This window comes from Passer montanus, unplaced genomic scaffold (assembly GCF_014805655.1).
Source record: "Passer montanus isolate IOZ18808 unplaced genomic scaffold, ASM1480565v1 scaffold109, whole genome shotgun sequence".
In the NCBI taxonomy this organism is placed as follows: Eukaryota; Metazoa; Chordata; class Aves; order Passeriformes; family Passeridae; genus Passer; species Passer montanus.
In genome coordinates this window covers 3,072,747-3,094,648 of record NW_024357502.1, presented here as the reverse complement: position 1 = coordinate 3,094,648, position 21,902 = coordinate 3,072,747, and the positions used below count along the sequence as shown (strand labels likewise).

General features: G+C 45.6%; 1 protein-coding gene across 1 annotated transcript in view; it reads left to right on the top strand.

Annotated features, from left to right (window-relative positions):
- ADRA1D (adrenoceptor alpha 1D) overlaps nt 1–12,587 on the top strand; it is a 42,196-nt gene extending 29,609 nt beyond the window's left edge. The window contains exon 2 of the mRNA XM_039723852.1: nt 8,306–12,587. Within this exon, the coding sequence (XP_039579786.1) occupies nt 8,306–8,874 (569 nt within the window). The 3' untranslated portion in view covers nt 8,875–12,587. The remainder of the gene's footprint in view (nt 1–8,305) is intronic.
- Nucleotides 12,588–21,902: the final 9,315 nt, after the last annotated feature.

The following is a 21,902-nucleotide window of genomic DNA, read 5'->3' as shown; positions in this document are numbered from 1 at the left end:
AAATATTTACAAAATCATCAAGTGACAGGAAAAGGGAGATGGATTCCATTGAAGGAGAGCAGGTTTAAATTGGGTATTAAAATAAATTCTTCCCTGTGAGGGTGCTGAGCCCTGGCACAGGGTGCCCAGAGCAGCTGTGGCTGTCCCTGGATCCCTGGAAGTGTCCAAGGCCAGGCTGGATAGGGCTTGGAGCAGCCTGGGACAGTGGGAAGTGTCCCTGCCTGTGGCATGTGGTGGCACTTAAATGATCTTTCAGGTCCTTTCCAACCCAAACCATTCCCTGATTGTATAATTGAACCTTCTTTGTACCCCCTTGTTGGTTTTTGGTTTTACTTTTGTTGAGGTTGGGATTGAAGGTACTCAAGATGATAGTTTGTGTTTAGACTTAGGTGTTCATTATTTCTTATCTATGTTACAGTTTCACAGCAGTGAGTTCTCTAGTCTTTCATTAACAAGGTATAAAATGGTTAACTATTTTTTGTTACAAGGTCTTTTAAGGTTAAACTATTTAATTAAGAACTGACACAAATTATTTTTACTTTTAACTTAATAACTACTTGAAGTCTGCAATGCGGACTTTTTTGTCTAATTACAAAATATTACTTAAATTTATGAAGAAGGAAGAAGAAGGTAAAGAATAACTGGTTTCTGCTCTAAAACTTCAATTTTGTTTCATATATATTACTATATTTTAAAACTCCATGTCTCCCTCACCTCATATCAAAAACGCACATTCCCAATAATATTCAGCAAATTACAAAGTTTAGCTGTAATTTGGTCAGGAATCAAACTAAGAGCGAGCATCTATACTGTCAAAAAGATTAAATGATCTTTCAGGAAAAAAAAAAAAAGGAAAAAAAAAAGGGGAAAAAACCCAGTTCATGATCTCAAGCCCCTGGAGCAAGAGCTGTAGAGCAGAGAAGAGCAGAGGGAATACTTCACAAGATCTTGCCCAAAGCCTGTTTTGTGCCCCATGCAGTGCCCCCATGGTCTACTGTCAAAAAGAAAAAAAAAAGAAAAAAAAAAAAAAACCCACCAGTTTATGATCTCAAGCCCCTGGAGGAAGAGCTTAGAGCAGAGAAGAGCAGAGGGAAAGCCTGTCTTGTGCCCCATGCAGTGCCCCCGTGGTTCTACAGCAGAATTCCTGTCCTGTGAAGTTGAGGATCTGTGGCAGAGCAGGGGGAGCTGTGTGGCAGCCCCCCAGCCTGGAGCTGCAGTGTGGAGCAGCAGCTTTGCCTTCCCTGCCCTGTGATGTGGCACCTGGAGGTGGTTAAGGGAGCAGAGTCTGCTGGGGGGCTGCAAAGCCAATTCCCTATGTTCTTTTGAGGATGGGTTTGTTCCCTGGACCAAATTCGTCTGGAGGGGTCTGGCTGGACCACGCTAAGCAAATTAGCGATGTTCACAATTCTTGAATTTAGTTGTGAAGTTTCTGTCAGGGAACAGTGTAGAGGAACCTGTGTGGCTTTCCACTTCACTTCCCACTGGTGAAATTCTTCCTGTGCTCAAAGTCCTGCCCCACACAGGGGAGAAACTGGTGCATGGGAAGCTTTGGCAGCTTCTCAGAGAGCATCAGACCACCAGATGATCACGACATTGAGGGTGAAATCCACCAGGAATAACCTTGGATGCTGTGGTATGGTTGCCCATGAGCCAGGAGTCTGAGTCCAGGCATCTGAAACCTGCTGTTATCCATTTGCCTGGTGACTTAGGAGGAGATGGATCACTCCATTCTCACCACAAAATCTGCCCTCTGAGCCACTGACTGTAAGAGGAGCCCCAGGACCTGCTCAGGTGTCTGAACTCAGGTGATTCACACAAGAACCACTATTTTCAGGAAATCTGATGCCTCATAAACATCCTCACATCAATTACTCCCACCAGTGGTCCAAATTCCCAGGATTACTCTGAGAAGATCTCCAATATTTGAGGGGAATAAAGGGCAATTTTGGTCAAAGTCCTACTGTGATGTGCAGCACTTTAGAGAAAAGTTGGGGACATCACTAGGACCATACTCCTAAATGTTGGGAGACAGATTTGAGGGCTGTGAATTTGACAGTGAATGACCAGAGCAATGCTCTGATTCATTATCCTCCTCTTGCTGACACACAAACCACACCCAGACCTCAAATTTGAGATCCTGCTTGAGAGTGTTGATGTTTTTCAGAGCCCTTGACTGGTTTCTCCTCCCTTTGCAATCTGCCAGACAAATGTTTCCCTGACCTCCATCACACCTAAAACTTCCCTCCCTCCCCGCCAGGACCCACACACCAGGTTTGGCATGGCCAGGGGCTATCCAGGAGCATCTCTCCAACCATGACCTGGGACAAAACACTGCCTGGAAGGTCAGCAGTGGCCAGGGGAGTGGTGGCTTCTCCCTGCTTCTCTTTGGGCCAGAGCAGGATGCACAAGTTGGACACGCAGGCAGCAGAGAGACACGCAGGCAGCTCACTGGGGCTTTCATTGGGAAGCTGCTGCTTATCTGTGACATTGTTTATGGGGTTGGCTGGAGGGCTGACAGGCCTGAGGAATTCCACCCGATATCCCAATGCCATCGTCCTCCAGGGAAAAGGCTGGAGTGGCTGTGAACATGCTGTCCTCCTCCCCAGGCCAAGCAGCTCTTGGATCCATCCTAGCAGGGCAGTGAACTCCCTGATCATTCCAAGACACACCAAGAAGGTGTTAACCCTCTAGGGACCCTGACATGCCTACAAATACCCAGTGGAGGTGGCTAATAGAGAATGGAGGAGAAGGTCAGGAAAGACCAGTGAGAATCTGAGTCCCACACGCTGGGAGAAGTCCTTGCTGAAATCCACAGCTCCCACAGCTTGGCAGCTGCATCAGGAAAGTTATCCATCATGGGGGCCTAGGAAGGAGCTGGGAAGGAGAGATGCAAGCTGGGTATTGAGCAGAAAGGGGCAGCTCATTATTATTTTGGAGCAGATTTAATTAATTTACTTTGTGAGAGTCAGAAAAAAAGAGAAGGAAGAGAGTGAGGGTGAATTTAGGTTGGATACAAGGAAAAAGTTTTTGAATATGAGGGTGGTGAGGCCCTGGCACAGGGTGCCTAGAGAAGCTGTGGCTGCCCCTGGATCCCTGGAAGTGTCCAAGAACAGCTTGGACAGGACTTGGAGCAACTTGGGATAGTGGAATGAAATGGGCTTTATGATCCCTCCCAAGCCAAACCACTCCATGATTCTCTGACTTCCTTTGGCCAGGAGGACCCACAGTGAGAATCTGTGCTGCCTCCTGTGCCAGGGCTTTTTGTCTAGCAGCTGCAATTTTTTTTACTTGCTGCTCTGATACCTCCCAAGGTAGTTCTCAATCCCCTCCTGAACCTTTGAGTCCACATCCAAGAGAAGCTCAGGTGATGGCACACCTGTCCTCACCATAGTCCTAATCCTACAGATGGATTTCTGGAGCTTCCTATCTCAGAAACAGAATGGTCCACCCATTGGTTTTGGTTTTTTGGGTTTTTTTTAATTTTCCATGAGTTTGGCCAATCAATTTTTACCTCCTGCTTGCAGGGACACCCACAGCTGAGCAACCTGCTGTGAGATGAACCATGTCCTCTTCTTAGCTGCTCACCTGCCACCTCCTGTGGAAGGTTTCACCTTCCCTCTCCTGTGATGACACCTGTAAGGCCCAGCTCTCCAAAAGCTTTTTTTTCTTTTTGCAAGCCCATTCCTGGTACAAAGCCCACATCAAGTAACAGCAACACCTTTATCTGTGTTGACCAGCCCTGCTGCTCCTTGCATTTCCAAGCTGGGGCAGCACTGGGACATGACTTTGTCCCTTTGTTTTTCCCACCTGCTCCCAGGTCTGCAGCATTCCTGCTCCATGGACTGTTCAGGACATGCTGCAGAGCAGGGACCTTTTACAACAAAGATGCCCTTGCCAACTAAGTCTGCTCATGAATTCTGGCTGTACACTGGGAGCCAGGGCCAGAATTTAGATTGGACTCGCTCCATTTGCATTGGTGCATTTGTCTTTTTTTTTTTTTTCTTGTTTTGCTTAATTTTTTTGAGCGCTGAACACTGGGACCAGCAACTCTGAACAATCCAAGTGATATCACCTTCCAGTGAGTCATGGGGAGGGCAGGGTGGAGAAGGGCAGGCGAGGAGAGATCATGAGATTGTGTTAGCTCAAACAACCTAAAAAAAATGGGATATGTGTTTGGATACATGGAGGGCAGATTGCATCCACTGCCACCCACCACAGAGCGTCACAGTTTTGGGAAGTATGCCCATGGCTCCAGAGATTTTTACCTGCCTGGTTTTCCCCAAACATGAGCATGGTGACATTAACAAGTAACAATAATTTTTTTAAAAAGATATGAGCACATACTTTATTGGCTCGACTTCTGCATCACCAAAAAACTGAAGTGAAATAAACCAAAAAACACAGTCTTCAGATCATCGTGTTTAGTCTGTAACTTCAGTCACTTTGCAAGCTGCAAGCAGGCTTTTCCTGAGTTCACCTGCAGCTTTCTTAATTTCTCACTAGTCCTGAAGATAATTACTCAGGGTCACAACAGGACATACAGCCCTTGCCCTGATCCAGCTCTGTCAGACTAAGATCTTGCAAGGTGTGGGACAATTTTTTTATAAAAACATGTAAGGAATAAAGTCCCCAAATGGACTGTTAAGACCCCAGCATTATTATTATTATAAGTTCTGATGGTTGTCCCTAAGGTGGGTGGCACCATCTCCTCCTCCCTCACCCCATGAGGTGTTGAGCTGGATGCCCAGGAGAGGAGCCCAGAGGGCTGGTTTTGAGTGCTCAGCAAAAGCTCCTCTTTAAACAAGACCAGGTTTCCTGATGAATTGTGACAGATCCTACAGAGATCATGTTTCCTCTTCTTTGATGATGCCCTGTACTGGCCTTGATGATTTTGGGACCAGATCACCAAAAATTGCTCTTACACTGAGATAACAGACTGAAGTGCTGGTGCTTCACTCTGTGTTGCTATTCCTGATCTCGTACTCACATTTCTGGACCTTGGACACATCCTTCTGTGTTTCCTGAGCTCTTCAAGTGTCCATCATTCAGTACTGACTTTCAGTTATTTATATAGAAAATGTTACAAAGCCCAGCCCAAAACCCCTCCAAGTGTTGTTGCATATTCAAGTATAAAAAAGCAAGAGATGATTTCTTCGATTTTTTTACTCATTCCCTAAAAAAACCCCTCAAATCCTCATATGTTCTGCCTCCCAGTGCCCATCAGAAGATTCTGAGGCTCCAGCATGTGCAGAGGAGCTGTTCTGGGGATTCCCTGCCCAGTTCTGTTCATCCCAGGGCGAGGAAATGAGGAAACTGTGGCTGCACTCAGGACACGTCCCTTCCAAGGGGCACGCTTATTTGCATGGTAATGAGGATGCTAATGAGCCCCTTGTCTTCATATGTACACAAGGTTCTCGCTGGGAGAAAACCAGCCAGAGTTGAAATTCAGAGAATTCATAGCTTCTTTTCCTTTTCAATTTGTGTTTTCTATCTGGATGCAAAAGACAAAGCACATAGTACAGAAACTGCATTGTGCCCTGAACTGCCAAACACCAGATAGAAATTATTATTTTAGCAACCATCTGGCTGTTTAGGCAAGCCCCAATCTCTTAAGTAGCCTGGCTCAAGCAGTAATTACCAATTGAATTTAAAAAGAGACCCTTCTTTTATTTGCTTTGTTACCATAGTTTTTTGTTTTCTTTTCCTCTCTCTTGAAGCTAAAAAAATGCTCCACAGAGCTGCAGCTCCTCTGAGAACCCAGAGCACGCTGCAAACAGGGTTCACAGCAACACTGTGAAGAGTTGTGGTAATTAACCCTTTCTCTGCAGGGAAACTGAGGCAGGAAACCTCTCCCTGACAAGGGTATAAGCAGGATTGCATGTTCAGTGAAGTCCTTCATCTTCCTAGGTCACATTTCCTGACACATCCATGGTTCCTGTAGGTCCAGGGGGGTGGGCTGGGGGCACTGTGAAAAATAGGGATGGTCAAAGCCAAGGTGGGATGAAGATGGAGATGTTGTATGGATGACCCCAGCATCACTGGGGTGGTTCAAAGCTCCTGGCTGTCACTCAGGGAGGTGTTTCTGGTGGGGTTAAAATCAAAACTGGTGATTCCAGCAGCCCAGAGCCAACCTGGAAATCTCAGCACTGTCCCCGAAAGAATAAACTCCTTTTATCTGAAACAACCAAGGTGGGGTCACTGCCTCTACAGAAGAGAGCCCTGTGTTAAGGGAGCTGACAGGGAAGGTGGAGAGAGAATATTTATGGGGGCATGGAGTGACAGGACAAGGGGGAATAGCTTCAGACTGACAGAGGGCAGGGATGGATGGGATATTAGGAAGGAATTCTGCCCTGTGAGGGTGGGGAGCCCTGGCACAGGGTGCCCAGAGAAGCTGTGGCTGCCTCTGGATCCCTGCAAGTGTCCAAGGCCAGGCTGGACAGGGCTTGGAGCACCCTGGGATAGTGGAAAGTGTCCCTGCCCATGGCAGGGGATTTGGGATGAGATGACCTTTCAGATCCCTTCCAACCCAAACCATTCCATGATAATTGCTCCACTCAAAGCCACCACCAGCAGCTGCTCATTCAGCTGCAAATGCCTTCATTTCCAGGAAAGCCCTGAGTCTTCCCAGCACAGAGATATCAGTCCTGCTCACTGTCCTTATTCCATGCCCCTTCAGCACACACTGACAGCCAGCCCGAGCTCCTGCCTGCCTTGGGTGGGCCTTCAGCAGATATTTAATCTGCTTTGCCTGCCCAGCCACCATAAAATGCTGGGATGTGTCTGTGTTCTCCCACATACCCATGATGGAGCTGCCCACGCACCTAATGTTGAGTCTGGCTGAAATTTCTCCACTTTTTAGGGATGGTGTACAAAAGCTTTGCTGGAACCAGTTCTCTGAGCTTCCTGGAGGATGGTTTTCCTCCAGCAAACAGCCCGGGGAGCTTTTACGTAGTGTCAGTCATGAATTTCTGGCTCCTGGCACCTGTTTTACTGTTTTGACACCAGGCTTGGGAGTGCAGGGGAAAATAATAATGATATCTGGAGTTAATGTTATTTACTAAAATACAAATTAGCGCTCGGTCACATGGTGGCATGATTTGTCATCTGGAGCTAAAATTAAAAGAAATTAAGGCTGAGTCAGAAAGTTATTTCAGATCCAAGTGGGGAATGCTGTTCTGAGGCCATGTGGGAGCAACACTGACATCTTCTGGCTCAAAAAAAAATATATCTCCAGCTTTTTCACTGAGCAAACCACTGGGAAAATCTGCAAAAACCTAAGGAGGGATGGGGTGGACAAAAGTGTTTTAAGGTATCAAGGACAAACTTTGGGGCAGCAGATACTATCTGAGCCCACTTTAACAGCCTCCCTTAGCATCTGAACAGAGGATGTGTGGCACTGATGACCCAAAATACTTGAGAGATTCTGAGGCCATGTGGGAGCAACACTGACATCTTCTGGCTCAAAAAAAAAAATATATCTCCAGCTTTTTCACTGAGCAAACCACTGGGAAAATCTGCAAAAACCTAAGGAGGGATGGGGTAGACAAAAGTGTTTTGAAGTATCAAGGACAAGCTTTGGGGCAGTGGATATTATCTGAGTCCACTTTAACAGCCCCCCCTTAGCATCACCACAGAATCTGAACAGAGGATGTGTGGCACTGATGACATGAGAGGAGGAGGTGAAGGGGTGTTGCTCTTCTCTCAGTGCAGGTGACAGGGCTGTGGCCATACTTTTATGCAGAGTCCACTTTAACAGCCCCCCCTTAGCATCACCACAGAATCTGAACAGAGGATGTGTGGCACTGATGACATGAGAGGAGGAGGTGAAGGGGTGTTGCTCTTCTCTCAGAAGATAAGGTGTCAGGGCTGTGGCCATACTTTTATGCACAAGTCTATAAGTCTGGAGGCAGTAAATTACCTGAAAGTCACATTCCACTAGGCCAGGTTGCTCCAAACCCCATCCAACCTGGCCTTGGACAGTTCCAGGGGTGAGGAGATGCAATTTCTCTGAGAAACCTGCTCCAGGGTCTCACCACCACCACCACACCATCAGCCTTCTCAACACATCTCCCCTCTTCCAGACTGGATTGACCACCAGCTTTGTGACTGTCACTACATAAAAGCTCTCTGGGCTGTTTGCTGGAGGAAAACGATCCTCCAGGAAGCTCAAAGAACTGGTTCCAGCAAAGCCTGGCTATAACTTCCCAAGAAAACTCACTTCTTTATCAACCTACGACACCTTACCACCTTACTCCACCACATCCTTCCACTTCCTCTAACCCTATTCCTTTCAATCTCTCCCAAGGTTCTTTCTTCCCGTCCCTGAAGCCCTCGGAAATCGTCTTCAAGATCATCTTCTGGCTGGGGTACTTCAACAGCTGCGTGAACCCCATCATCTACCCGTGCTCCAGCAAGGAGTTCAAGCGCGCGTTCATCCGGCTGCTCAAGTGCCAGTGCCGCCGGCGGCGCCGGCCCATCTGGAGGGTCTACGACCACCACTGGAGAGGGGCCTCCATCAACAGCTCGGTGCAGGACTCAGAGACAGACCTACGGCCCAGGATTAACACCCTGAACAGCTCCTTCATATTTAACTCCTCCTTCCAGGAGAGAGGCAGTAAGAGGCGAACGCTCAGCTTCAAGGGCTGGAAGATGCTGACGCCTTTCCAGAAGCCAGCGTCCACCCAGCTGAAGGAGAAGATGAACAGCCTTTCTAACAAAATCCGGGGTGGCTCCAGCAAAGGGGGGGCCACAGCCACCTACAAGACAGAGGTGGAGTCTGTCTCGATTGGGATCCCTCATGATTTCACAGAAACCATTGACTACCAAACCCATGACTTAACAGACTGCTGTGGGCTGAGAGAAACAGATATTTGAAGGCTCTGGGGCAGCTGTCAATGGTTTCTTTAGAAGAAACATGGAGGGATACCACCTGTGGGTCTGTCAGGCAGGCTGGAAGCAGCGATCAGGTATAAAATGCAGTTGCCCAAAGGTTGTCCAAGCATCCCCCACGTGGAGCTCAGCCCCTTCTGTGGGATTATGGGTTCCTCAGATTAGAGCCAATGGCATATCCCATTCTAACAGCCACAGCAGGAGGAGAAGGTGTGGATATGACCTTAGGGCAAGAGCTGCCTCCTCTGGTGGATGGTTGTCTTTGGCTTTGGAAGAAGCTGTGCAATTAAGGGAAACCAGGATGTCTCCTTTGCCTTAAAAACACCACGGTGAAATCTGACGGAAAGATTGAATCCCAAAAGTTGCCAACCCTGCCTTAGTACATGTGCTCATGTCTCCATCCAGAGGCAGCACCCAGGAAGGACACTGCCAGGCAGTAGCTGGCAGCTGATCCTTTATGTGGGTGGGTTGGGAGCTTGGAGGTCCTGAACAGGATATCCAGAAGAGGCCTTGGCTTTGGAGGGAGAGCAGACTGGGGTATTCCCAAGCAAGGTGAAGGGATCCCAGCTCTCAGTCATCATCTCTGCAGTGGCCACAGCTTTGGCCCTTCCACATCACCTGGTTTTAGGCCAGAGGAGTGTTCCAGATGCGTGTGCTGTTGCCAGGGGGTGTGCAGGTCTCTCTCCTCTAATTCCATCCTGTGAAGCATTTGGCATTTCACTCTCCAGTGGAACACTTGCAACCCACCTTGCTTTAGTGAACATCCATCCGTGACACTCAGAGAAACCAGCTCCTTTTGGTGTCAGTCATCCCCAAACCTTCCTGTCCCTTTCTTTGCTCTCGTTGTTTTTCTCAGAAAACGCAGGATAAAAATGCATCCCAGGGGCTTCACTCAGGACAAGAAATGGCCTCAAGTTGTGCCAGGGAAGATTTAGGCTGGATATTGGGATGAATTTTTTCACTCAAAGGGTGGTCAGGCACTGGACCAGGCTTTCCAGGGCAGTGGTGGAGTCACCATTCCTGGAAGCGTTCAAAAGATGTGCGAATGTGGCCCTGGAGGAGGTGGTTTAATGGTGAACGGGTGGTGGGTTGGTGGTTGGATTCCAAGAGGTCTTTTCCAACCATAATAATTCTGTGATTCTGCAATGCGGGTCCTCAGCCAGCCTGTGCTGTGGCTCAGGAGAGCTGGGGTGGCTGAGTTGGGAAGTTTGCATTTCTGCTGCCCACAGAGTCCAAGCTGAAGTGGAGCTGAGGTGCAGTGGGAGCTCACTCAAGGGGAGGGATCTTCTCCCCACTCAGGGTCACACTCATGATCCTTCTCCCAAGGGACTTCCCACATGCTTCATGCATCAAACTTCTGGTGGCTGCCAAGAATTGCCTTGGTTGTGTCAAAAGTAATGGCAATTAAAGTGTTTTTTTTCCCTGCTCACAGTCCCAGAGTGTGAGCACCCCTCGGGAGGGCACCACGGCCTCCTCCAGGAGACTCCAGGAGCTGAAGCCATGGCAAGCCCACCTTGAGCAGGCAGCTCAGGAAATGGTCACCCAAACTCTGCTTGGCTGTGGATTGCAGGCACAGGTTTCAAAATTCAGAGTGTTTTAACCAAATTTCAGATAATGAGCCCCAAGGAGTGACCATCAGGTTAAGCCATGGGCAGGAGACATGTAGGTGATGGAGGCAGAGGAGGGATCTGAGGTGAAGTGCCTCAAGCCAGGGAACTAAAGAACAGGAATGGGAAGTCCTGAAGGGTAGAAACGTGGCATGAACGTGTCCTGGGTGGAAACTACTCCACATGAGCAATGCCCCTCAAAACCATAAGGAGCCTTTTATGGAAGTGCCTGCAGCACATCCAGCTCACCCCACTAAGGGTGGCTGCCAAAGGAAGATTAAAGGCTGCCAGGCACAGCAAGGAGAATGTCACCTTTCTTTATGATGTTCTGATTTGCTTTAAAGGAAAAGAGAACAGGAGGGAAGTTGGAATTTTTTAATTTTTTTACTCTTTTGTGTAGTGCATATTGAGACAAGATATCTGGAGCTGGCCCTGTCTCAACACCCTTTACTTGATGCAGGACAAACTGGACCAATTATTGCACAAATACCAGCAGATTTTGTCCAGATATTTTCCTCCCAGCAGCAAATCCCAGCACTTACACTGAACTCAGACTCACAACCACCTGCACATTCTCCAGCTCTGCAAAACCAGCCTGAGGTTGCCAGCTCTGCCCCACCAAAGCAGGGACTTCCCAACACCCCATGGGAGCTTCTGGGGGGAAATATATTTTTTTTATTGTGTTATTTGGCTCTGAAGGGAAGTGAGACCTTGCAGTGATGATGGGGTGGCACAAAAAGTCATTTTGTAGTGTGAGGAGTGCAGTGCCACTGTTTTCCTGGGTGTTTTTGGGATCCTGATGGGAAGCACTGGGGATGTGGCAGAGAAGGGACCAGGGAGAGGACATCCATGACCAGACAGACAGACACACACACTTCACTGTGTTTATATAAATGTGTAATTCCCAAAATACCAGGCATTCTCCTACAAATGGGCAAGCATCCCTCTATAAATGAACATTTAGCTAATGCTGGCAAGCAGTGCATTCCCATAAATGAGCTGGTATTACTGCTTACACTTCTCCCTGATCTTTTCAATATACTTTTTTTTTCAGTATTGAAATATTTACATTTACAGCCTCCAGCCCCTTGACAGCTTTTTGGGAAGGAAAAAAAGACTTAGTCTGGAGGTTTGCTGACTCTCCATCCCAAGTCTTTACAGACCTACAAGAGAGAAAATAAAGTCAGTTTAGACACTCATATACACATAAATGCCCAAATTCTGGCTCAGTTCCTCACTGTATTTGATCTGGCCCCAAGAGATGCCCTGGAAGGAGCTGTAGGAAAGCCTTGAGCTCTGCTGTGCTGCATTCAGGCAAAATACTTGGTTTTCACCCTGCTTTCATTTGGCATCTTGCATCAGAAGTAGTGCCAGGACTGGACTCTGAGGCTGCTCATGCAGAGCTTCATTTAGAGGAGACAGGGCTGTCTTTGCTGGCAGGGAGGAAGGAAAATCTTGTATGAAATATGACCAGAGTGCCTGGAATGGAGCATTTCTCCTTGAATCCCCTGATTTCCAAGCTCTCCCAAGTTTGGAAAAACGGGCTCAGACTTTCAGGAGGTAAATTCAGCCTGATCCCACAGATTTCCCTGGATTCACAAGGGTGTGACCAGCTGAGGGAATCGCCCTGTTCCAGCAAATTTTCCAGGCAACATTTCCCAAAGCACCTGCACCTCAGTTATCCATCAGATCCCGCCTCGTTGCACTGTCTCCGTGTCACAATTGCATTCTCAGACCTTGCTGCTCCAGGGAACCAAGAGTTGGGGGTGGAAAATGGGTTTTTGTGTCACTGGACTCTCCCAAGTCCACGAGGGAAGGAAGGTCCCTGTTGGCCTGAGCTGGGCTGTAGCTGGGTTGCATTACTATTGTTTACAGTGTGTATATAAGTGTACATTTTCTTTAGCAGAACGTTGGAATTTTTTATGTATAGATTTTTATTTTTCATGCCCAGATGTATTTATTAGCCGGAGTATTTCTGTTTTGTGTATCAGGTTCTGCCAGATTGATGTAAGCTCTATGAAACAGAATGCACATATTTTTGTTTGTTTGTACCAAATACATGCACAAACCTGTCTAAAACATTGCTGTAAATCGTTGCTGTGTCTGATTTTTAAAACAAGGGTTATAGGGGATGAAGGAGGGAGGAAGAAAAGCCTGAAAATTATCCCCTCTTGCTTATTTCCCTAAGACATTTTTTTTGCAATTTCACAGGGATAATCTTTCCCACTTGGAAGAATTAATGATAAAAGCAAGTCAGGAGAGGACACTCTCAATTTCATGACACAGAGGCATGAAGGGATTGCACCAGGCACATCTAGAGAGCAGGTTTAGATTGGATATTAGGAAAATATTGTTCCCAGGCTTTCTGGGGAGGCCCTGGCACAGGGTGCCCAGAGAAGCTGTGGCTGCCCCCGGATCCCTGGAAGTTCCCAAGGCCAGGTTGGATGGGGCTTGAAGCACACTGGGATAATTGGAGGTGTCCCTGCCCATGGCAGGGGGTGGAATGAGATGATCTTTCAGGTCCTTTCCCACCCAAACCATTCTGGGATTCTTATCTATATGATGCATATCTGAGATTGGAAAGGGAAAGGCGAAAGGGAAAATCAAAAGGAGATCTAACATGAAAACACTGGATCAATATTTGATAGCAGTCAGAGGTGAAAATTATTTTGTGGAATTTGGGGGAACAAATGGAGACTGGAAGAGATTGAGAATGACCTCGAAAATATCTTTGCACTTCTGAATATGTGTAATTTGACTCCTGTTTGCTTTTGGGGTTATTCAGTTCAAAAATGGTAGAATGGACTTAGAATGGACCAAAGGTACAGGGCAGTCCCCATCCAAGGAACATTTAAATCAAATGGCACTCTGATGACTGAGAATGCAGGTCTGTAAAACCAGGAGTGCTGGGGAGAAGACAAGCAGGGAATGAGTGTTCTCAGCCCCTCATGGTACAAGAACTAAGTGACATCAAACCCAATTATCAAAATGAACCGAGTGAGCAAGGTGATTCTTCACATGGCTCACTTCTGAAGGGTGGAACTCATCACCACGACATACTGCATCTGTCTGTAGGGGTTAGAACAGCAATTAGGTGCCTCGGTGACAGATAAACCCATCAAGGGCAGTTGGAAACGTTGATGTGATCTCTGAGCTGAGAAATCCCTGAGGCAGCAATTGCTGTCAGCTGGGAGGATATTTCAAGGGATATTTCACTCTTGGCTTTTTTTTTTCCCCTCTATCCCTTCCGAATTTCAGAATTCAGAGAGGGGACTCAGAATGAGCCAGGCTCAGCCCTCTCTGTGTCCCTTCCCTCTGCACACTGGCAGCCCATCCATGCCAAAATTCCACCCTGCTTTTCCCTCCCCATAGGCAAAAATGAGGAAAAAAGAATGGCAAACTCAAGTTTAGTCCCAAACGTACATCACATCATCAAGGTCAAAAGACTGTGCCAGTTCCTGCTGGGAAATTTCTTTTGCCACCCAGAAATTGAAAATCAGACCCTCAATAAACAGACTTCTACAATCTTTGAGCAGACCAGGAATTGTAGCTGGTACTGGGAGATGCCCCAGAGGTTTCCCAAGAAACTTGAGCCATCCTGGGCAAAGGTTTCAATATTCTTTTCCACTTTCAGACCTCTAAGGGTCCCTCCCTGGAGACTCACAACACACACAGTGACACTAAGGTCACTGACAAGTAGATTTGGGGGTTTTTTGGTACCTTTTGTGAGATTCAGCTGGATTAAAAACCTCTCCATTCCAATGAGGTGTCTGTGAATGAGACATGTTTAAATATAATTGGAGGAAAAAAAAATAATTAATTCTGGTTTGAATATGGGCATTTCATGCCATTTGAGCCATTCTAGGCTATGCAAGACATTTGCATACATCAGGAAACAGGATAGAAAACCTGATGTGCAAAAAACAAAACTTGCCCAGATTTAAAGGTTTCCTGTGTGCAATGCTGGTGGGCAACAGATGCCTTGGGGTTTAAGGGAAGGGTGGAGGCATCAAAAATAGGTTTTATGCACTTTCTTAGAACATTATCTGGCATTTATTTTGCCCAGATCTCAAATTTAACTTTTTATAATACAGCCCCGAGCAGGACATTTCACAGTTTGGAGGTTGCTTTCTTCACTCCTCTCCTTTGCCTTCAAAAAGACTGAGGCAAGGGGGAACTCAGCCCATTTTAGTCCAGCTCACCGTGGCTAAAAATCTCACTAAAAGAAAGCATTTGGGATTTTCATAAAAAATTAAGGCCTGATTCAGCTCCTGTGCTGGAAATTTACTCTTCTTTCCTTCATAGCTGCTGCTTTCTGGATGGGGAAAAAAAAAAATATTCCTGAGGGCTAGAGATGATTGATAAATCTCACTGAAATGTGACCATATTTAAATGGCAGCAGCACTGCTGAGAGGCACAAACCCCTCTTCAAACCCCTCTGCTCTCCTCTGGCAGATCCATGGTTGCTTTAAAACCTGGCAGAACAAGGGATGGATCAGGAATTTGGATGGATCAGGAATTTGAGTTCAGCTGTGGCAGGAGAGTGGTTTTGGAAAGAGAAGGCTCCAAATCTTAACAACATCCCTGGCCAGGAGGCTTCAGCTGGAATTATTAGGACAGGAACACCGTGGTCTTTCTCCTTGTCAGTGGAGACTTCCCATTCCCAAAGCTTGCAGGAGGTGTTGGAAATTCACAAAACTGAGAGGAACACAAGAAAAGACTCCCAAAAGCCCCAAACCCAGCAGAGAAGGGTTTACCAACAGGAACAAAAAGCCAAAATTCACTTAGGCAAGGTATCCCAAAAGCTTTTCCTCATTTGCAAGTTGGAGATTGGAATTTCTCCCACACATCCTTGGGAACAGGGAACACCCTTGTGTAGCCCTCCCTGTTTTTCTCACAGCAAGGTGCTTTTGTGGGTTTAAAAGGTTTGCTGCCCTGGCAGCACAGTTGTTAATATGTGAATAAATTGCCGTTGTTTTATGCGTGTTTATTACTGCAGTCCTCAGCAGATGATTCACAGGGCAAATCCAATTTCACTCTGATTGCTGTGGGGCTCTCATTTCTCAGCTGTTTCAGAGTTTCAATCCTAAATGCTGCTTCTTAAAGCTTCAGGGGGCTGGGGTTGACAGGGTATAAATGTGGTTTTATCCAGGTGTATATTAATAAATTTGTATTAATAGATATGTCTGTCCAGATCTGCATGTAAACATAGATAAATACGTGTAGAATTTATCCTTCCAACCTTCTCTCTGTGTTCTCTTTGCCAAAGCACTCACAGGCCTGGGTCCCAGGTGCTCCTCAGACCTCCCAAAATTCCATGTGTTCAGTGCAGCTGCTGAATCACCACACAAGTGATGCAGAAATCCACAATGAGTATTCTCATATTCCACTACTGAAACAACTTGCCCAGCTAGGATGTGGGCGTGTGGATTCCTCCACCAGGTAAATATTTATCACAGGTGGCATTTCAGATGGGGTTTGAGGCTTCTGAGGCTCCTGTGAGCTGCACAATTCCGTGTTCTGAACTGTTCCATGTGTTTGCTCTCACCTTTTTTTTAAGGAGATTGTTAAAAAGAGGGAGAGCAACTTTTTATATATAGTGACAGGATGAGGGGAAATGGCATTAAGCTGAAAAAGGGCAGGTTTAGGTTGAATATTAGGAAAAAATTCTTCCCTGTGAGGGTGCTGAGCCCTGGCACAGGGTGCCCAGAGAAGCTGTGGCTGCCCCTGGATCCCTGGAAGTGCCCAAACCAGGTTGGACAGGGCTTTATTCTTCACAACACACTCCCAAGGAATTAGAAACTGGGAGTTTTTTCAATTTTTGTGCCTTGGCCATCTATTTCTGGTTGCACAACAGGTATTTATCCTATCTCCAGCTTTTCAAACTGAGCAAAGACGAATAATTGTGCCAAGAAATTGCCTGTGAAAAGGAATAAACACACCCCTGCTGATTAATGTACCAGGAGACGTGACTTAACTTTGGTTTCCAGTCTCCACTTTCTCCAATCAGCCCCTAAATTATCATCTTTGCTCTGGCACAGAGTTATTCCTGAGAGTCTCACAGGCTCCAACTGATCCCAGCCTCTTGGGAAGCAGGATTCTGTCATTCAGCAGACAAAGGAATAGAAAATCCACTTTTCTAGAAGGAAGATGGAAATAATTATTTTTTTTTTAATTAAATTCAAAATTGTTTCAAATTAAAAAATTAAAATTAAAAAATTAAAATTAAATTTAAAAGCAAAATAAACACAGGGTGTTATTAACAGAGCAAATTTTCTCAAAAATGTGAGGGCAGAGGGATTGAAATGCAAAACTTGGGAGAAAAGAGATAATTATTTTGCAATGCATGATCTGGCTGAGGGAAAAGTAATGGGTTTAATGTAAAAATTTGTTCTACTGCCCTGCTTATACACGAGGTCATGTTCAATTATCAAAATATGCTGTCTGCCCTTACAAATAAAAGTTTTTCTGCCTGACTTGGCAAGTCCTGCTGAGCTTAAAGTATTGTCCAGAGATTGCACCTGTTTTGCAAAGGAGAAAATGATGTGCTGAGGCTTCTGCCACTGGCCCAAAGGAGCCTGAAGAGAAAGGTAAGGACTCGGGACACTCAATGGCCCATTAACAGAAGATAGCTCCTGGAGGGCGTTATCAGGGCTGAGTCATGGAAGAGATAAAAAACACTGCCCCGCCTGTTTATAGCAGTTTCTAAAGGTGGTGATGGAAAACATGCATTTGGTTACATCTTGCACTGCAACCTGAAACAGTGGGGTAATCCCTGCTCAGGGGGTGAACACCACCCCCACTACCCAAACTGGCTCAGGTGTAAAACCCTCTCCCTGAGAAGGCCACACACAGAGGGGACAATGTCACACTTTGGGGTCCCAGGCTCCCCATCTCCAGCCTCCACCCAATCCAGTTACTTGGGGCTCTCTCCTCTCCTCTCCTCTCCTCTCCTCTCTCCCTCTTTTTCTATCTATTTACTTAATTTTTACTTTGTTTTTAGCACCCATTCTCTTGGCATTACATTTTTCTACCAGGGCTCCCTCAGCTATTTTTGCTGCTGGGTATTGGCCAGATCAGTTTGGGTTTTTTTGACCCTTTTCATTTAGGTATTTATTTTGGAGGGATTTATTAGCAGAGAGGAGAACCTGACTGACAGACTGAGAGGTCTCTCTCTCACTCCAGCCTCTCTTTAAACCAAGGAATTGGATTTTGACACTCAGGACATGCAAAGCAGGGGTCACCAACAGGCTCCAAATCACTGGATATTTCTAATTTATTTTTCATCCCACAGCTACTTTCAGGATCCAAGCTATCCTGTGGCAATAACTGCTTCCAATCTGCTGTCCAGGGATGTGTGTAATTAATTCACAAATTACAAGCCATCATGTCCAGCCCCACCATCCCTTTTCCAATGAAGGAATCCTGTCCCAGAATCCCAGAATTGTTTGTGCTGGGAGGGACCTTAACAATCATTTCATTCCACCCTCTTGCCATGGGCAGGGACATTTTCCCTGTCCCAGGATGCTCCAAGCCCTGGAACACCTGGAACACCTCCAGGGATGCAGATCCCAGCCTATCTGAGCAGGAGGTTTTTCCAGACCTCTCACTTCCCTCCTTCCCTTGACCTTTCCTAGGTCTGTTCCCTCCTTTTTAGGAACAAGTGGCCAAAGACAACCTGACTATTGCAGTAGCAGCTCCTCCAGGGATGTCATTACATTCATAACACCATCATGCAACTGGAAAAAAATTGTATTTTTCTTTATTCACAATTCCTTTCCAAGCAATCCCTACCTTTTTTTTTTTTTTTTGGCCTTTCTGACCACAGAGCTGAGGTTCCCATTCCAGCAGCCCTTCAAAAATCAGACATCTCTCACACAACTATTCACAATTAGCATTAGCTTTGCCCTGAATAACAAAGGATTCTCACCAAACTTCATTATTCACACTTTTCCCCAGGTTTTTCTGGAATACAGCAACGATTGTGGGATCTAATAAACTTTGTCCAGTGTCACAAATTACTTTAATCATACTTTTTCCTTCTTCTCTGTTTATTCCACCTGTTATCAAACCTTTATTCCACCTTTTACCTTATCCTGTGAGAGCTTAGAGGGAAGGGAACTTTTTCAGGGTAAACTGCTGAATGTAGAAACAAGGCTGCAAACACAAATAAACCTTTATAAAGGAAGTCAGTATTGACTATACGGGAAAGAAAAGTGGAAGAGGAATGGGTAACAGAGAGGAAATCATATCACAGGAGAGGAATTTCAAAGACCATCAGGATTTGGAGACTGTGTACATTATATCTCACATTCCAACTTCTCTAAATCAAATACTTTTTTCCATTGGTGCAATGGCAGGTTAACAGCAAAATCCAATGTGACAGGAAAGTGCAAAGTAAAAGAGTTTGTCTATTTATTTATTTTAAACAATAAAATGGTGTTTGTGTCAATGTGTTTCTGAAAATACCACTGGCAACACAGGGAAAAAAAAAGTCATGGCCAGACAGAATGAACAGACTTGAAAAGAACAGAATGATAGACATGAACATACACAAATCAGAATTAGTTTATATATTTTAATAATTTAAGTAAATAGAAGAAAAAAAAAACAATAAAAATCTATAATTGAATTAGGTTAGAAATATCTAACAGAGCATAAAAATATTCCAAACCCCAGGCTTCTACAAGAGGCAATATCTAATAGAGGGATAAAGTACCAAAATAACCAAGAAAAAGATTATGAAATATCTTCAAATGAAATTGCAATCTCTTGGCTGAGTGCAGAACAAAAGGAGGAAAAAGGCTCTCAGCTCTGGAGCTCATTCTGAGGCAGATTGAAAGAGGATCTGGGTGAGAGACTCAGACCAAACAAAACAACCAGAATATCAGCATGAATTGGAAAAAAAAGGGGGATAAAAAATGAAAGAGAAAGGAAAAGTACCTTAGTGGACCATAAATAATTAATCAATGAAAAGAAAAGTTAAAGCATTAAATGCTTGCCCATCGAGGGGAGCCATCTGGGCTTCCACCCTGGAGCCCAGCGGATCTCCAGGAGATTTCCCTGGGATAGGGACAGTTTGGATAAGGATGCCTCTTTGCTGGAAGGCCAGGCTGCCTTGGAAGGTGACCTGGACAAGGGAGTCCAGAGGCCAGAGGAATGGCCAGGAGTTTGGAGGATGCACTCAGGAAGATGCTGAGGGAGCTGGGTTCATCCACCCCACAGAAAAGAAGGGTTTAGGTGGATGTCTGACTGCACTGCTCAGTGGAGGTGCAGAGGAGACAGAGCCAGGCTCCCCTCAGAGGTGATGGGATCAATGTCCACAAGGGGAATTCCAAATAAACAAATGAAAATTATTTCCTCTGAGTGCAGTGCAGCCCTGGGCCAGGGTCCAGAAGGGCTTTGCAGCTCTTGGAGACACCTGAAACTACCCAGAGCAAGACCCTGGGCAACTTGATATTGGCCCAGTGTTGAGAAAAGGGCTGAATTAGAGACCTCCAACATCATTAATTGTGGAAACCCAGGGCACTGGGAATATTTCTCTGTCTGCCCTAGGGTGCCCTGACCCGCCAGGGGAGCACTGACTTTCACCCTCATACATGGAGAAAGTTTCCTAGACTTCAAGATAGACTGGAATCCACAAAAGTGTGAAATAGATTATAGAGAGCAGTGTAGGTATATCACTTAGGTGGGAAATTTAGGGTTTGGGATTTTTAGTATGTTGTGGATGGGAGCAAGATGGAGCACAGGGTGTTGTCCTGGGTTTCTTCTTCAACCTTCTTCTTCCCTCTTCTTCTTGGGTTTGGGTGGCATTTTGTAATTGGGCAGAAAAGTCTGCATTGCAGGCTCTTTGGGATCAGTTATTGGGTTAAAAGAGGAAATAATCCAGGTGTCAGTTCTTAATAAGATAGTCTAGTCTTAAAAGACCCTGTACCAAGAGTTTGTTGGCGATTTTGTGCTTTTTAATGAAAAGCTATCAAACTCACAGTAGTGAGGCTGTTTCACTGATAAGAAATAATAAACACCTGAGTCCCAACATGAACTACTGTCTCAAGTGCCTTCAGTCCAGACCCAGAGAAATTGACAACTGGGACCCCAGCAATTAATTCCTCAGTCCTATGATCCTTTGGAAAATAGATCCCATCTGTGTGAGGCCTCCAGCCTTAGGAGATGGGTTTTTCTGTAGGCCACCTTTTGTCTTGGGTGAAATTCCTCTGAGGCTAGGATGAGAAATGCCATACCTTCTTCCACGAGGTGCAGAGGGCAGAGCTTTCCATTTTCTCCTGGAGAGAAACGACCAAATTAGAGGCTCTGAAGAGCCTTGGAAACAGCAGCTCTTATCAGGCCTGAGAGCATCTGTTCATACACTCCTCAAACAGCCAGACTTGGCTGGGCACAGTTTTAAAGACACTTCATTGAGAAACACTGGCTGCCATCCAGGATATTAAAAAGATAATAATAAAAAAAATGAAGAAGTAAAAGTGCTCTTCTTCCCTGCTGGTTTGGATTTGTTTACAGCCAGGGGGAGAAGGCAGTCCCTGTTGTTTAATCTCAGATGTGCTCTGGAGGTCGGCACGCCCTGCACCCCGGCAGTGCTCATAAATCAGGGATGACCTCAGTTTTCACCACCCAAATTTGCTCTGGCTGGTCAGAGCTTTTTGTTACATCTTTCCCATCACCAGAAGGGTCAGCAACTGAAAGGGCACCAAGGTCAAGTGATGTGTTTCCAAGGGAAAGACCTTCCCACCCTAAAATCCCAATATTTGTGTTTGACTCTCACCAAGGTGGGTGCCAGGAAAGAGGAGAGGAGTCCGTGGAGCACAGCAGGAGCTGGTGTCACCACATGGGTGACATCAAGCTCACATTTCCAGCCTCAGCAGGGTCTGGGAGCCATTTGAGGCCACAAAAAGCATGGAAATGGAGAAAGTTAACCAAAAACGCCGCCCTCGGCTGGATTTTTCTCGCTCTCTCCAGAAAAACAACAACCAAAAAAAAGTGTGTAAATATCATCAGCTAGGAAAAAAATGCTGATGATTGGAAGTGAAATTTGCCATTGAAAGTGGAAAATAAATGTGGTGCACTCAGAAGCATCTAGACTTAGAGACTGAGTCACTTTTATGCTAATACATCCTCGCCGCCTCCCCAGTGGATATGAAAAATGGTCTTATTTATTGTAACTGCTGTTTATGATAAAAGCCCTTCCATATCCTCTATGTACATACACAGTTACTCAGAAAGAAAATTTTTTTTTCTCTTTTCTTTTTTTTTTGGTTTTTTTTTTTTGGTTTTTTTTTTGGTTTTTTTTTTTTTTGTTTTCTATAAATTCTTCCTTGTTTTCTCTTTGGAAAGTGTGGTTTTCATGCAAAGTAAGCATCAATATCTGCTCAGGTGTGTAAAGACAGAGGT